The sequence below is a fragment of the Corvus brachyrhynchos genome, unplaced genomic scaffold (assembly GCF_000691975.1).
Source record: "Corvus brachyrhynchos isolate BGI_N302 unplaced genomic scaffold, ASM69197v1 scaffold26, whole genome shotgun sequence".
Classification (NCBI taxonomy): domain Eukaryota; kingdom Metazoa; phylum Chordata; class Aves; order Passeriformes; family Corvidae; genus Corvus; species Corvus brachyrhynchos.
Window position 1 is genome coordinate 1,047,866 of NW_008239324.1, and position 15,499 is coordinate 1,063,364.

Consider the following 15,499-nt stretch of genomic DNA (forward strand, 5'->3'; position numbering starts at 1 on the left):
GCTGCTTTCCTCTCCCTTCCATTTCTCCCACCGCATGAAAGAGGTGCTGAGGCTCTTTCAAGCTGCATCCTCCTCCACCCCCTCCGTTACCCGGCTCCGATCCCGAGCTGAGACCCTTGAGACGCTGCCAAATAAAGAGCTCTCCCATGGCTTAAGAGTCTGAAACCAATTAGAGCCCCCCCTTCCCGGCTGTGCCAGGGCTGCTCCAGTGCCAGGGAGAGCCGGACAAGATGCCTGCTGCTCTCCCAAAGCGTTGCCTCCTCCTCCTAGGCAGCTCCCATCACCTTTTGGGGATCTCGCTGCCCAGGGATTCGGGCATTGCAGATTTCCCGAGACATTACAGCAGGGATGTTGGGATTTTGATTTTTTTTTTTTGGCGGAGTGCAATGGATGCTTGTGTTTGTCATGCTGGCTAAAGCTCTGTGGGGTGGGGGAAGGGAGACTCAGGCAGCGTTCTCAGTTGTGGTTAGGAAGGGGAGGAAAATGCTAAAGCAAGCAGCAGACAGCCTGTTTGGTGAAATGGCTGTGCACACACATGGATGCCATGCCAGCCCTGCTGGGAGGCAGGAGGGACAAGGGAACAAATCCCCGAGGTGCCACTGCTCTGACAAGAGCCCTGAAGGCACCCTGGAATCCCATTCTGCTCCCAGAAAGGTTTTCTGTGCTCGCAGCCTTCCATCCCAGCACACTGCCCGGGGCTTGCCCAGCTCCCAGGAGCTGCAGAGAGCTCTCAAGCAGGGAGAAAGCTGCCCTGCAGCGCATGAATGTGTTCATGCAGCGTGTCCTCAGAGGGCACTGAGGATCACAAACCACAGGGCAGAGTGGAGCCTGTGAACAGCAGCAGCCGCCTGCCTGGGGCAGTGCCTTGGCTTTGGCCACGGGGTGTGTTGGAGATGAGGGGAGCAGGCAGCAAATCCACCGAAGGGATGTGTTTGCTCCTGGTACCATCCATGTGCTGCTCAGTCTTCAACTGAAGCACTCTCCCCTCGGCTGGCAGGGTGTGATAGCAGTGTGTTCTGGGGTGGTGCTGTTCTTTTTTTAGGAGAAGGGGTCCTAAGGAGGGCACAGAGAGGATTAGTGACTTGCCCAAGATTATGCTGAGGGTCAGTGGCGGTCAGGAGGTCAGTAATTTTGTGTGTTTTAGTTCACATACTACTTGGGAAACCTGGCCTGTGCATCTCCAGGAAGAGCTGCTGCACAGGGCAGGATTGGGTCTTGCAGCCAGTGACTGTGGAAGTAGATACATTAAATATTTCCAGGTTAAGTGTTGGGTTTTGCCTTCACCAGTCCTGTCTTATCCACAGCTTTCTATTTATCATCCCTGCCACAGATCAGGGTATGGAGCTCACACAGCCAGGGAAGCTGGATAACCCATCTTCATTCAGCTACTTTCCCCCTTTTTTAACAGGCTTTTTCTTTATCTCTTGCAGAACTTTGCCAAAGAATTTGTGATCAGTGACCACAAAGAGCTGGATGAGGATTACATCAAGAACGAGCTGAAGAAAGCAGGGGGGGCTAATTATGATGCACAGACTGAGTAAAGGCAGGAACCTCCTGGCACCATCACCTGGATCTCCAAGGGAGGGCAAAGGCACAACAAACTAACACACCTGAGAGATGAGGCAACTGAACTCCCCAGCTTTCTGTGGCTGCACCTAAGAACTCCCTTTTTTGCATACAGAGGACTTTTATTTTCCATTCTCTCTCATGAAACATTCCTCTCTGGGGCTCTGTTTTTCTTTTTTTCCCCCTTTTTTTTTATTCATAACTCTGTCCGTGTTCTTGCACCTGTGGAATTTAGGTTTGGCTCTGCTTTGGTCCTGTTCACCAGTGTGTAGAGGCTTGCCACTGTGTCCTTCTTCATGTCTGTGTGTTTTACTTGGGCTCAACCTGGTCTCTGAGGGAAGAAAGTTTTGGGGGAGTTCTGAACATGGATTATTTTAATTTTTGAAAAATTCTTTCTGTTATTCTTGGGAATAACATTATTTGCTGTTCTAGGCTCAGATCAGCTTGAGATGACTTCCCTCAAACGTTGATTAAACCATCTAAGCATAAATGTGCAGCTGAGATGTTATCTAACAGCTTAAACAACAAAGCCAACAAACAAAAAAAAATTATTTGACTCCTAATAAATGGGAATAAATTTGCCTTAAACATTACTTGACAGTTGCTATGCTCTGTGCTGCATCTCTGTCCCTCCCTCTTAAAAATAAGATCCACCATGATCCTGAAGTGGGTTTTGTTGCTTTTTGGAGGTATCACAGCACAGTAAACTGAGGGGCTTAGAAATGTCTGGACACTTGGTCACTATTTTGTGTACGTTGGTCTCTGGGTTTGTATTTGACTTTGCTAATGCTGGGGCTCAGGAGGTGAAACTGAAAAGCATAGATTTCCTTTTTCAATGAGTCTGAAAAAATAGCAGCCGCTGAATCCTTCCCTGCCCTTTCCCCCCCTGGTTATTTTGCAGTTAACCACAACATCTTCAGTTCTTTGGGGCATTTGGCAGTGAACATCCTCCAGCTGGGAACAAGGCATGGAGCAGGGCAGCTCTGTCCCAGCTGGGGTTAAATATTAACAGCAGAGGCCCAGAGAGAACCTGGGCACAGTTTGGTACCAAACTGTTTGCTTGTGGGGGCTTCTTTGTATGGCTGTTGTTTTTCCATCAAAGGTGACTGTCCCCAGAATTACGTGTTGGGAGGAACTGTGGGGCTTGGGAGTCAGCGCTATAAATCCATTACAGAAATAAATGTTTTTCAAGAACAGTTCTCGGCGACTCTGTTGTTCTTTTACCTTCCCTGCAACAAGCCCATATTTAGGAGGTTTCTTAATCCTTGGTGTAAAGCTTTGAGCTCCTGCAATCTTGGGGCTATTAGGAGAATTAAACACTGGCTTAGATGTAAAATGATCCCAGTGCCTGCAGCCCTTGTCTGCTCGTCTCTGCTCTGAGAGGCAGAGGTGACCACAGTGCACCTGACACACTTTTTGTTCAGCAGCTCTACATCTCCACTTCCTGCGCCAAAATGCCAATTGGGAATTGTAATTGGGTCAAAGAGAATTTCGCAGCCACAGAAAATAAATGTAGAGAGGTCAGGAACAGATTTGGGGACAAGAACAATGCTTTCAGACAAGTTTTGCAGCTTCCTGCACAGGGTTACATGGGGCATTACAATTCCTGACCAAACGTCCTAAACCTTGCCCTGAAAGAAGAGAAATGGTTGTTTTTTACAGGACTGACAGCAGGGACAGGCATAACTAATGGGAAGGAGCTTTGCAGAGAGCTTATGATGCTCTGAGGCTTTGCCTGACTGGCTCAGTGACCACAATAAACTTTTATTTGACAGCCTGTGGCACAAATCTCAGTCTGGTCTCGAAGCCTGACAGCACCATCACAAGAAATTCATTGGCACCAGCTGTGGTGGGGGCTCAAGAAAGAGCTCAGCAGTGGCAAATCAGCTTTCTCAGCCTTCAAAGGCATCTCAGCAAACAAATGGAGCACTTGTGCTGCCTTTGGCAAGCTGGGTCCAGGGATGGAGGGAGGGGAGGCATCACCCTGGCTCTGGTTGCTTTGCTCTCCTTAATCCAGTTCTTAGAACATGAAGAATCCCATATTGCCTCTTTGAATCACCTCTGTGGTGTACTGGCACACAGGAACATCCAGTTTGCAGGCACTAGTACAGCATTGCATGGGCAACACATGAGAAAAATGAGAAGGAATTACTGATTTGTGATATCAGGATAAATCCTTATGGAAAGAAAAGCAGCCTAATGAATGAGAATAATAACAGAATCAGTGGGGTTGGGTTTTTCCCAGCGTCACCTTCATCATCTTGGGCAGGCTACCTGGGGATACGGCCCTGCTGATGTTACGAAGAACATTGTGGGGAAAAGCTGGGATGAGATGCACAGGAGCACTGCTGCTGCTCTGCCTCTGGCCTCACCGGGTCAGTGCTGAAAACCCACCGGGGAGTTCTTGTTTGTACAGTCCTGTCCCTCTGACAACACTGCAACAGCCAGGTTAATCAAGTCCCTGCTTGTCAAACCCTCAAACAGAAGATTATCTTGGTCACAAAGAATGTCCTGGAGACACACCCAGCCCAAGCTGATGACTGCACATCCCAGGGGATGCCTGGGAGTGTTTGGGGCAAAATGTGTTTCCAGAATTAAGTGTTCCATTCCTGTGTACTCCTCATTTCTGAGGAGTAATCTGAACTAGCCATTAAATGGCTTCATTTCTAGAATGTTGGTAATACTTCAGTATTAGGAATGGTTTCCATTTCCCTCAGGAGAGTGACATTATTGATGTTATTCAAACCCTTACATTGGGGGGTAGGAGCAGCTCAGCTGGTCCAGGGGTTGCACAAGCCTGATGTAATTCACAATTTGTTCTTCAGCCTCAAACTCATCTCTGGGGTCTGCTCCTGCTTGGCTGGAAGAGTATTTACCCCACAGTGTTTGCAGGCATTCTCCTTCTGTGCTTACAATTAATAATGCAAGACACAATTGGCAAAAATGGAGCAGCAGAAAGACTGGGACACGAAGAGCAAAAGCCTAAGACCAATTATTTGTGGTGGGTTTGGGATCTCATGCTTGGTATATCACCAGAGCACAACAAAAATTGGAATTTGTCTCTGTTCTGAGACCCCAGGGCAGCTGAGTGGCTGCGAGTGGCTGCTCTGATCAGATGCATCAGGGACTCTGCTGTGGGCTGTATTTTCACCCAGTGGTGGAGACAAAGAAGGAATTAATACTGCCTATTTTTGCTGTTACACTGCTCATCGGGAGCTCCCAGAGTGTTTCAGGAAGATTGGAATCATGGAATCATTAAGGCTGGAAAAGACCTCCAAGATCACCAAATCAAACCTTCGGCCCAACACTAGCATGTTATCTAAACCAGAGCACTGAGTGCCATCTCCAGTTGTTCATTGAACAATTCCAGGGATGGTGACTCCACCGCTTCCCTGGGCAGCCCCTTCCAATGCCTGACAATCCTTTCGGTGAAGAAATTCTTCCTGAATATTGTATTTTTACTTATTGACATAAACCGGACTGCACTGAGGTTCCTCCTGGAGCACAGTATCCTCGTTTAGGAGGGGCTTTCACCATGGAACTGGAGCAGGAATAGCAGCCCGTGGGTTCCAGGGCCCCACAGCCCTGGGAATTCAGGCTCTGGGTGTGTGCACTCCTCCCCTTATCACAGCAACGCTGAGAACGCTGCATCCCGGGATTGATGCTAATGACCATCTGAGACAGGCATTCCCTTTTTTCCCATTTTTAACGTGGTTTTTATCGAGTCAGGTGCCCTGTTTTGTGTCCATTTAGCATTCAAAGCCTGGCTTTGCCTTATCAGCCCTTTCCTCAGGCTCTAAGGAGCTGCTGCTGCCCAGAGGCTCGAGGGCTGTGCTCTGCGGTGTCCCCCGTGTTGTGGCTCAGTGGGGCCGTGTCCTGTGTGGGGACCGGGGCTGGGACACCCTGCCATGCCTCCCCCAGAGCTGGGACAGTGTCAGCAGCGCCAGCAGCGCGCTGGGGGCTGTGTCTGGCAAGGAACAGATGGAAACGGCTCAGTGGCTGCTTTATATTTGGCATCGCCGAAGGATTTGCTATCCCTCCCCATTAGGAGTGCGGCAGATCCGATGCAGAATCCAATTTTAGCAGGGAGGAAGCAAAAGAGCCGAGAGAAATAGCCTCCAAAAATCGTGCTGAATACAGAGTCACGCAGCAGACGAGCTCATTTCAGCCAGCCCTGACTGGGGGGTTTTGTGCAGGGCAGGCAGATGGTGGAAAGGTAGGGCGTGAATGGGTGATCCCCCCCGGGATGTGTTCGGGGTACCAGGGCAGCCCGCCGGGGGGGAAAGCTTTGGTACCCAGGGGCAAAGTCGCGCTTGGAGAGTGGAGAAAACCAGGCTGCTGTGAGTCAGAGCTGCCTGCAACACGTGAGCAGCAAATTCTCACTCGGAGGAGGAAGGGAGCCTTTGGAGATGAGAAAATAGCTGAGCCAGGCAACGCTGGCCCCTGGAAACCGCCGGGGTTTTATAGCCGGCTGTCCCCAAGGGTGTGTAATGCCAGATTAGCCGCCGGCTTTAAGGAGGCTCTGCTGTGGCGAGCCTGGGGGGATCTGATCTCTCCAGCTCGAGGTGGTGCAGTGATTTAGCAACAAAGCACCGAGGAGAGGGGTGAAAGGACACGCAGGATACTTGGTGAGTTACGGGATGGGACCGGCTCAGTTCGGTGCTCCACCACACGGCACAAACAGGGATGCTGTTTCAAAGATGCTGTTTCAAGGCTGTCAGCACAGGAGCTGTAAGCTCAGCTCCGGTCTGTGTAGGGGCTGTAAGCTCAGCCCCAAGTCAGGGCAGGGGCTGGAAGCTCAGCTCCAGTCAGGGTAGGGGCTGTAAGCTCAGCTCCAGTCAGGGTAGGGGCTGTAAGCTCAGCTCCAGTCAGGGTAGGGGCTGTAAGCTCAGCTCCAGTCAGGGTAGGGGCTGTAAGCTCAGCTCCAGTCAGGGTAGGGGCTGTAAGCTCAGCTCCAGTCAGGGTAGGGGCTGTAAGCTCAGCTCCAGTCAGGGTAGGGGCTGTAAGCTCAGCTCCAGTCAGGGTAGGGGCTGTAAGCTCAGCTCCAGTCAGGGTAGGGGCTGTAAGCTCAGCTCCAGTCAGGGTAGGGGCTGTAAGCTCAGCTCCAGTCAGGGTAGGGGCTGTAAGCTCAGCTCCAGTCAGGGCAGGGGCTGTAAGCTCAGCTCCAGTCTCGTTTCCTTGCCCAGATCCTGGCACTGCATCTTCTACAGAGCAGGGGGAGCCGGAAAAAGGGTCTGGGGGATCTCCCATAGATTTCCCCAGACTGGAACCAAAGCCTTGTGGAAGGGGAGTATATCTCTTGCTGAGCTATGAAGTGAGATCTCTGCCCCCAAATCCCACACTTTTGGGCCCTCTCTGGTCTATAAGGGTGCAAGGTGTTATTGCAGCCCTCAGCTGCCCAGAGAAGCTGTGGCTGCCCCTGGATCCCTGGAAGTGTCCAAGTCCAGGTTGGACATGGCTTGGAGCAGCCTGGCATAGTGGAAGGTGTCCCTGCCCATGGCAGGGGTGAAATGAGATGATCTTTGAGGTCCCTTCCAACCCAAACCTGGGATTCTGTGATCTCAGGCTTGGCTTTATGGCCCACTGAGCCAAAGCACCAGAGTAGGTTTAATTGCAGCCTGTGTATGGCTTGGGAATGAGGGCAATAAATGACATTTGCAGCCCACTCAGGCCTTCATCCTTGCTCTCCAGCTTTCCCAGACTTCTGTTTCTGGCCTGGAGTAGCTCACTTCGCTTGTCTTACAGCGGCTGGTTGATTTGTGTAAGCTTATCTGGGCTGGGAAACAAAGAGAAACCTTCCAAGATATTTCACCTTTCTCCCTCTCTCCACCATCAAAACATCCAATAAAGTTTTTCATTAACCTTAAGACTTCTTCAGAATGAGAGCAAATTTCCTTGGAAATGCAGCTGAAGGGAACAAACAGCATCTGCTGTGCAAATATTAAATGTGGGCAGGAGATGAATAGACTTATCTCCTTTATCATGGTTAGCCACATTTCTGTCTTGTAATTTTGGCCTATCACTCAAAAGAAACTGTAATCAGGATGTAATACATCCTATTGGCAAATTACAGCCGTGCAGCTGTTGGAGGCAGCAGCTGAACCCTTCAGCAATTTAAACTAGGTTTTATTACACCAGGGCAAAGCTCCAGTAAGTATATTAGTGACATGATTTAAAAACAATAAGAGTTGAATCTTGTCCCACTGAAGTTCATCCCGACGTCGGTTTTCGTGGGAAGAAGCGTTTTGCCAAAATCAGGAATCCAAAAAAAAGCGTTTTGCCAAAAACAGGTCTCAGGGGAGTCCTCAGCAGAGCGAGACTGTGAGAGCAAAGGAGCAGTGGTGAGATCAGCCCTAAGCAAAGGTGTGAACGCTGCCTTCTCACCGGGATTTCTGGGTTACTATGCGCCAGGAAAAGTTCCATTTAAGGGAACTTAGATGAAATCTGGCTACAGAATACAGGGCTCAAACAAGATTTAAAGTGTGCTGTGGCAACGTGTGAATTTTCAGCTCTCCTCCTGAATGTAGCAGAGAAGGGTGTGTTCCCATAACAAAGAGCACCAGAAGTGGGTTTAACTTAAAAAGGCAATGTTTCAATTTTGCTGAGTTCCAAACCAAAATCAAACTCTTGGGAGCAAAAAGCCTGCAAAAGGCCCTAAAGTTTTATGCAAAAATTACCAGTATTTTTTTCAGAAAAAGAACCATAACTCTTGGTCAGATTCCTGTCACAAAGTCACAAATTATTCTGTGGGCCATTAGAAACACCTCGCAAGAGTAGAGAGAAGCACTGTTCTCTCTTCTAGATGCAAAGTGAGTCCTGTTTATTTTTCAGCAGCAGGGTTTCAGTGCTCATATCTATGTGTCAATATTCCCTGTACTACCCAGACAAGCAGCTGTTTTCCATATCCATGTGCTGGCTGTCACCAGATACCACCTTCTGTTTGAGAATTATTTGCCTTTTTTTCCCCTAACACTTTTAGTTGGAATAACAGGGTTGACGAAAAACTTTTTGGGCTGAATCACAAAATTAGTTTTAAAGTCAGAAATCAGCACTTTCCTTCTCTTTTAAGCTGCTTTTCAGGAAGCATCTTGCATCTGGCTGTACCTTCCTTCTAAAACAAAAACTTTCTGGAGAATCCAACTTCTGGATTCTCACTGGGTTAATATGGATACAGCTATGAAGTGGTTTGATGGGGAATCTCAGTTGTGATTTGCCCAGAGCAGTCAGCTTATCTCACATCAGAGCTGTAAATCAGAAATGCTACCACATTTATTATCTTTATCTTCCTTGTTTAAGAGCTCAAACCTGTCAGATGAAACCATAAATCTGCTCCTTGCATCGAGCCTCTTAATATTCCAGTTGATGTTTGTTTCCAAAAACTCTCTGCCAACATTTCATTTTCTTCTCATGCTGACACTTAATGCCTTAAGTGCTTGGAAAGATAAACACTGGCTTTAAGCAGTACAATCCCATGATCAGTTTATCTGAGGATTATTACACGGGTGCACGGAGGAGTCAGTCATAAATTGAGCACTTTTTGCCCTGGCTGCTGATTTAATTGCAGCGAATGGAGTGGAATATTCTGAGAATCACTGACCTGGGATGTAGAGGAGATTTAACTTACAATTTTATCCAATTAAAACCTACTGGGGTGGGACACCAGGCTGTAACTGGGACTCAGGCTGGGGGTGAGGAGAGAAGATGAATTTTACTTGGAGCTGAACTGGTGTCTTGCAGCTGAGAACAGCAGGACAGACCAGGAATCGGTGGTAAAAGGCTGAAGACAGATTAACTGAAGCAACAAAATAGACACAAACTTTTTATAAGAGAAGGTGATTAACCTCTGGAAGAAACAAAACAGTTGCCTGATTCACGTTTTCACTACAGTGAAAAGCAAGAACTCTCTTCAGCAGATGCTTGAATGAAGCACCAACAATTGGATTTAACAAATGGGAACTACAATTGTCTGCAGTGCACAGATGATTAGATTTGATCTCAGCTCCCTTAGGAACTTCGAGCATTTTCCCTGTCTCAGGCACAATAATACAAGAGATGATTCAAAGTGCATTCTCACAGAGCTCAGATGCATTTTCAGTGGCACGGCAAACGTGAGCCGGCTCTGCTCCAGTCTGGGCAAACAGCTGGAATAGAAGTGTCTTAAAGTGTTAGAGGGATCCAAAGGCAAAACTCATCTCTCAGAGCCATAGGATTCTCAGCCTTAAATAAGGATACACAAACCTTTGTTTGCTGTAGTGCTCTTTTTCCTTTTCAGGCCCATTTTGAATAGATTAAGCTGTCTGAAGTAGGGTTTATGGCTTATGCCAAATGCTACTTTCAGCACAGCCAGAAGAGCTGAAGTCTCCCAGTGGGAGAAGTACTTTAGAACTGATGTGGTATTAAATCAAACCAGCACAAGCTCATCCCCTTAAATGTAAACCAGGCAAGAAACCAAGAAAGTTTGATTTTAGTGCATGTTGGACTGAAATTTAGAAAAGAGTCTGCAAGATGTGCTGGGAGAGAGCTGTTGCAGAAATGTAAGATTAAAACAAGGTATGGAACTGGTGGCCCCCAGCTCTGCCCTCCTGGCACATGCTGCACCCCAGACAAACAGCTCAGAACCTGCTTGCACATCACTGAGTGTTCCTCTTGGCAGGTGAATAGAAACTGAAAGTCTCTGAACAGGATAAGCAGTGAGAAATGAGAAATCCTTCAGTTAACAGAGGCACAAAGCAGAGCAGCCACCCCAGTGTCTGCAGAGCTGGTGAGGGGCTCTGGTTACACTCCTGCTCCGGACACCATAGACTGGGACTCTGCACTCAAGGCAGGAGGGCACAGTGCTCAAAAACTGAAGTAAAAGCAGTGAAATTTTTGCTAAATTTTCTGTCTTTTCCATTCAAGGCTTTAAACTGTTCTCAGCAAGTTGATCTCTGTTTGCAGAAAGAATGAGAGTTACTTACCCATCCCTTGGGCAGCACACCAGGGCAGGGGAAGAGGTGCTCACTGGTTACTCTGCATGGCAAATCCTGTGCAAAATGAGAATGAATAAATATCAAACTAAGGTCAGAAGAATCCAGTCAGGGTAACTGCCAATTAATTACTGCCCTGGTAATGCAACTATCCCTAATACCAGTGCACAGCTCTCAGCTTTCCATTCCACAAGGATATATTTTGGTGAGTTTAAGATCTGCTTAGTGGAGCAAGTCCCCATTCTGCTTTCACCAGCTTGCAAACACCACACACAGGCCAAAATCCTGCTGGGGTTTAGCTTTATTGGAAATGTAAATCACAACAAACAACAAAACAGCTTCCGAGCTTAACTGTTCCCAAGGTTGCTCCCTGGTGACACTTCCATGCCAGTCTGACACTTCTTTCTTTTATTTGGTTGCAACTTGTAAATCTGATCTGCAAGAGTGAGCCAGCAATAACCATCTTGCTCCTTTTTGCTGGGTTCAGGATTTGAACTGAGTACAGCTCTGCCTTTATGAGCAGGTTGTCAGAATTACTACCCAGTTACAGCTCTTCTCAAATATACACAAATAATTCTTCCAAAGTCACATTTTACTACATTGTTTTTAGCAACAGATGTCAAGGCAAGAACACACTGGATTGCATCCTGAAAACTGGTACTGATTTCAGTTTGGGAGTACATACTCCTAATGAAAAACACATTAGAGGTGAGGATGTTTTCAAAGCAACTGTTTCTGGCATGTCAGACTTTGAAAATAAAGATATGCTTTTCTGTATCCTAAAAAAATTCCACAAAATTCACACATACTTGGGAAAAGAAAACATCTTGTATGTGTGTGAAAATTGACCCATTGCTGGAGCAAGAAATTCAAGCTAGCAAACAAATCTGCAATGAGGACAGATCATTTGGGGACTTCCTTACTATGTAGATTCTCGGACAATTCATAGCTGTGAGTTTTGAAATTCTTTGCTTTTGAAAGGTTCTTTGTCAGTGAAATGTGGTCTAGATAGAGTCAGGGGTTTGGGAGCTGGAATAGAAACAGAGTCCACTTTCTCATTAAACAGAGCTCTTTTCATGTTCTAAGCATGACAGACCAATAGAAATCATAGATAGGCCTGAAATTCAGTATTTGAATCCACAGCCAGATCTGCACTTCTACTCTATTGCAAGGGAAAGGAGGAAAAGACATCACAGTTTATGTTCAGAGCTCTGACACTAAGGACAGAGAACTCCCATTCAGCAGCCTGGTGTACGATGTTGATTGGAGCATGAGATGGGTTTGGGGTAAACCTCCATGGAGCCCTGAAAATTCCTGAGGGACATGAGAGTACCCAGACTCTCCCAGGAACCTCTGGTATTTTCCAGGACAGAACTGGAGAACTCCTGCCTGTCTCCTCACACACTCACAGCTTCCCCGGGGCTGGACACGCTGCAGGTTGCTGGAGTGATTAATTAATGTGCCTCTGCAAATTACTTTGTGCAAGGAAATTACAGCAACATCTCCTCTGCTGGTGTCATCTGAGATAAGCTCTGTTACCCCAGCACTGAAACTGTACCTCACTCTCCTTTTCTACAGAACAACAACTTTCTCACTCCACCAGGCTTTCCGGTCCAGATTATGTTTCAACAGTTACAAATGTGGTGTGGTGAAAGCACCACCGAAGAAAATGTCTCATAAATAGTAATAGGGTGCTGTGTTACCCTCTCACTCTTCCAGGGTGAAAGATGATTTCATTTCAACAATGAAGTGCAGAAAAAATGATAAAAACCTTTTATTACAGGTCATCTGCTCCTTCTCTCTCTTCCTAAAAAAAAACCTGCTGATTAAGCAGAGAGGAAAATAGACTCAGAACTGTGATTTTTTTTTTCTTTTTATTGTGCATTCATGTTTTTATGTTGGATTCAACAACATGAATTATTACTGAGCTACATCTGTTAGAGAACACTGTCCAGGTAAAATCAGCTTCTACTGGCTCCTGTTCAGATGAAATCAATAGGCTTTTTGCCATCATTTTTACAGGCCCAGATATTGCTGTAAAATGTCAGGGTAAAATATTTGGACAGGCAGACACATATGATGTGTCTGTGCAGACTGGAGCCAAAGCTTTTCAGCCTCCAGTGAGATGGTATCCTTAATTCAGTACAAAAAGGAAGGATAATTTGGTTCAGAAAGAACATTATCATTCCTCCACCTCCCCTCACACCAGAAGGTGCATTTGGTTTCACCATCATAAATCAAAAGCACAGAGCATCGAAGATCCATGCGTGGTGCTCTGGAGCTCCCCCGCTATGCTGGCTAAAAACAAGCTCAGATTTATCTGGAGCACAGGCCAGGTGTCCTAGACCTGGTTTTCAAGCAGTGACTGCTGCAAAAGGGGTGGCTGGAGGTTGGGCAGCATCCTGGGGATCTATTGAATGGAAATGGTGTTTCTCAGCAAGATCACCACGCTGGTGAGCTCAGGAAGAAATGATCCCTAAAAGGGAAGAAATGATCCCTAAAAGGGATGTATTCCACTGCTCTGGCATCAGCAGCTTCATCACTGCAGGGTGGTTGCATTTCTACCCCTCTTTTCTGTGTGACAGTTTTATATTAATTTCAGGTTTAACACTGACAAAGGGCCATCTCCACTGGTGGGGTTGCTCTGTAGCTGCAATCTCCTCTTTGATGCAGCTCCTTGAACAGTATCCTACACAAGGAGGCCGTTTTTGATGTTAATTAAGAATGTAGAAGTGATGATGGTTTTTTGTTTTCTTCAGTCATCAATCTTTGCCTGAGAAAGGCTTTGGAGAAAAGCAGCATTTTCTATATTTGCTGGCTCCCTGGTGATAAAGGAGAGAAGGTACAGAGTTCCTGTACTTCCTGTACACCTGGACATCCCAGTGCACCAGAGGACAAAAGACAGCACAGGCTGGATCACCTTCCTGTCTAGCTTTTATTCCCTCTGGCTCACACAGGGATCAGTGGAGAGAGGCAGCTGAATTCAGAGGACACAAGCAGAGCCCCTAAGCTAGCGTTTACCTTTTCCCTGGGTTCAGTGCCTGTGATCATCTCTTTGGACATTGATATGGTTATGGATCACTTAGGGGTCCCCAAACTGTTGAAGACAAATGAAAACACAAGTTCTCAACACAGTTCCTCAAAATGAGCTCCTTGTTCAGGAGCTAGTTCCTACCTTGGGATTCTTCCTCAATCAGTGCATGTTTTCAGTGGAGACACAGCAATGGTTACATGTGAGGCAGCCTGGCAGAGAAACTAAAAAAGAAAAACTACCCCCAAAAGCAGAGAAGATAAAGCAGAAGATGAAAAGAAATTTGGTTTCAAAGATAACATCTTTAGAAGGCTTTTGGAAACACAGGTGAGGAGAGGAGACTATTTGGAGCTGACTAGAATATTTTTAGTGAGAAAATTAATTCAATATCCACAATTCTCTGTGTCTCCAACACACTGGGACATTTCACATTAGCGTTTATGAACAGACATATTTTTTCTCCCTCACTGAAGCATTTTCCCTCTTCTATTTTCAGAGCCCTCTGGAGTGCTCAGATAACCCCCCTCTGTAAGTCAATCCCAGCAGGAGACTCTTTAATAAGACTCTTTTTAAGATAAAATATTTCTACAAAGGTGGAAATAATGCAATACCTACAGTCCTTTTCAAAAGAAGCAGAACAAGAGAATTTCGATGTGGAAAACTCCTTTTTGATCATTCCAGTCCCTTTCTCTTTGCTGCAGCACACAAGAGTGACAGAGGTATGTGATATATGATTATGGCAATAACTGAGACTCATCTGGAGACCTCTGAGTTTCATTATTCTGTTCCACACCATTCCCACTGACCCTGTAGTGTCCTTGGACCTACTCTGACCTGTCTGAGGGTCTTAATTTGGTTGCTAAAAGTCCTCAGGAAGAGCTGGAGCCCGTGCTACAGCTCCTCTGTGTGCCTTCCTGCACTTCTCAAAGGCAATGCCAAGGGGAAGGAACAGAGGAACCTGCTTTGTCTGCTCCAGTTTAACAGAAAATCCCCTCTCTCGGTGTCTCCTCACGTGTTTAAATGTACTCCTCTCTTGAGTGGGCCTGGATGCGATATAAAATCTCATTCTGGTAGGGGCTTTCATTTTATTCTGTGCCATGGAGAATTGTCCTTGTTCATGTAAGGCACTTGGGTCCTTGAGCCATTCATTTATTGGCCGTGTTGGTCTTGAGCATGCTCTCTCCAGCCTTCAGAATTTATTTCTTTAAAAGCCAGGAAGAAACATTTTGACACCTTCCCTCAGCAGGTGCCAGTTTCTGGCCCTTGAGTGATCTGAGCGCCCGGCTTGTGCTGGTGTGTGCCTGTGGAAACCAGGGATGCTGGGCTCTCCTGAGCCTGGTTCTGCTGCCCCTCTCTCTTCAGCTGTGCCTTACATTGAGCAGAAACCTCAGCCCCCTCCCTCAGATGAGCAATCTGTGTCAGACAGGAAACCTTCAGGCTTTCACGTCACTTCAGGGGCAGGAAAATCAACAGAACGAAAAGTGTTCAAGGTCTCATGTACTGTCCAGCAGCCTGAAGTGCCAGAAAACAGGAACTGGAAGTCTTTTCAGTTTATTCACCAACCCTGCTCTCTCTGCCCCATGCACCCACAGGATAACAGGGCAGCAGGACATATATTCTATATTGACTGTATATTCCATATTGACTATTCTGACTCTATTTCCAATGATGAAAGTTTTTAAACACAGCCACAACTTCAGAACATACTCGTTGTTTAGAGGAAAAAACAACCCACAAAACGTTGTGATGCTTACAACAAAGCAAAATAACTTTTTACACAACCAAATCATTTTGAGTTGATCTTGATACACTATTTGCATAAGAAATTTTGCCCTAGCAGTGACATTTCTTTTATTGTTAATTCTTCAAAGAGCAGTACATAATTATTATAAAAAATGTAAACTATTCAACTTATCTTTTTTTCTTCCCTGCTGAA

General features: G+C 46.4%; 1 protein-coding gene and 2 long non-coding RNA genes across 3 annotated transcripts in view; 2 read left to right on the top strand and 1 right to left on the bottom strand.

Moving 5' to 3' along the window:
- Window positions 1-2,765, top strand: part of COTL1 (coactosin like F-actin binding protein 1) — a 19,856-nt gene extending 17,091 nt beyond the window's left edge. Inside the window, exon 4 of the mRNA XM_008638686.2 lies at window positions 1,431-2,765. Within this exon, the coding sequence (XP_008636908.1) occupies window positions 1,431-1,541 (111 nt within the window). The 3' untranslated portion in view covers window positions 1,542-2,765. The remainder of the gene's footprint in view (window positions 1-1,430) is intronic.
- Window positions 1-14,037, bottom strand: part of LOC108448348 — a 15,187-nt gene extending 1,150 nt beyond the window's left edge. The window contains exons 1-2 of the long non-coding RNA XR_001864230.1: window positions 10,694-14,037; window positions 10,524-10,589 (exon numbers count right to left, since the gene is read on the bottom strand). This is a non-coding gene — a long non-coding RNA (uncharacterized LOC108448348). The remainder of the gene's footprint in view (window positions 1-10,523; window positions 10,590-10,693) is intronic.
- Window positions 5,692-15,499, top strand: part of LOC108448347 — a 14,081-nt gene continuing 4,273 nt past the window's right edge. The window contains exons 1-2 of the long non-coding RNA XR_001864229.1: window positions 5,692-6,194; window positions 14,060-14,282. This is a non-coding gene — a long non-coding RNA (uncharacterized LOC108448347). The remainder of the gene's footprint in view (window positions 6,195-14,059; window positions 14,283-15,499) is intronic.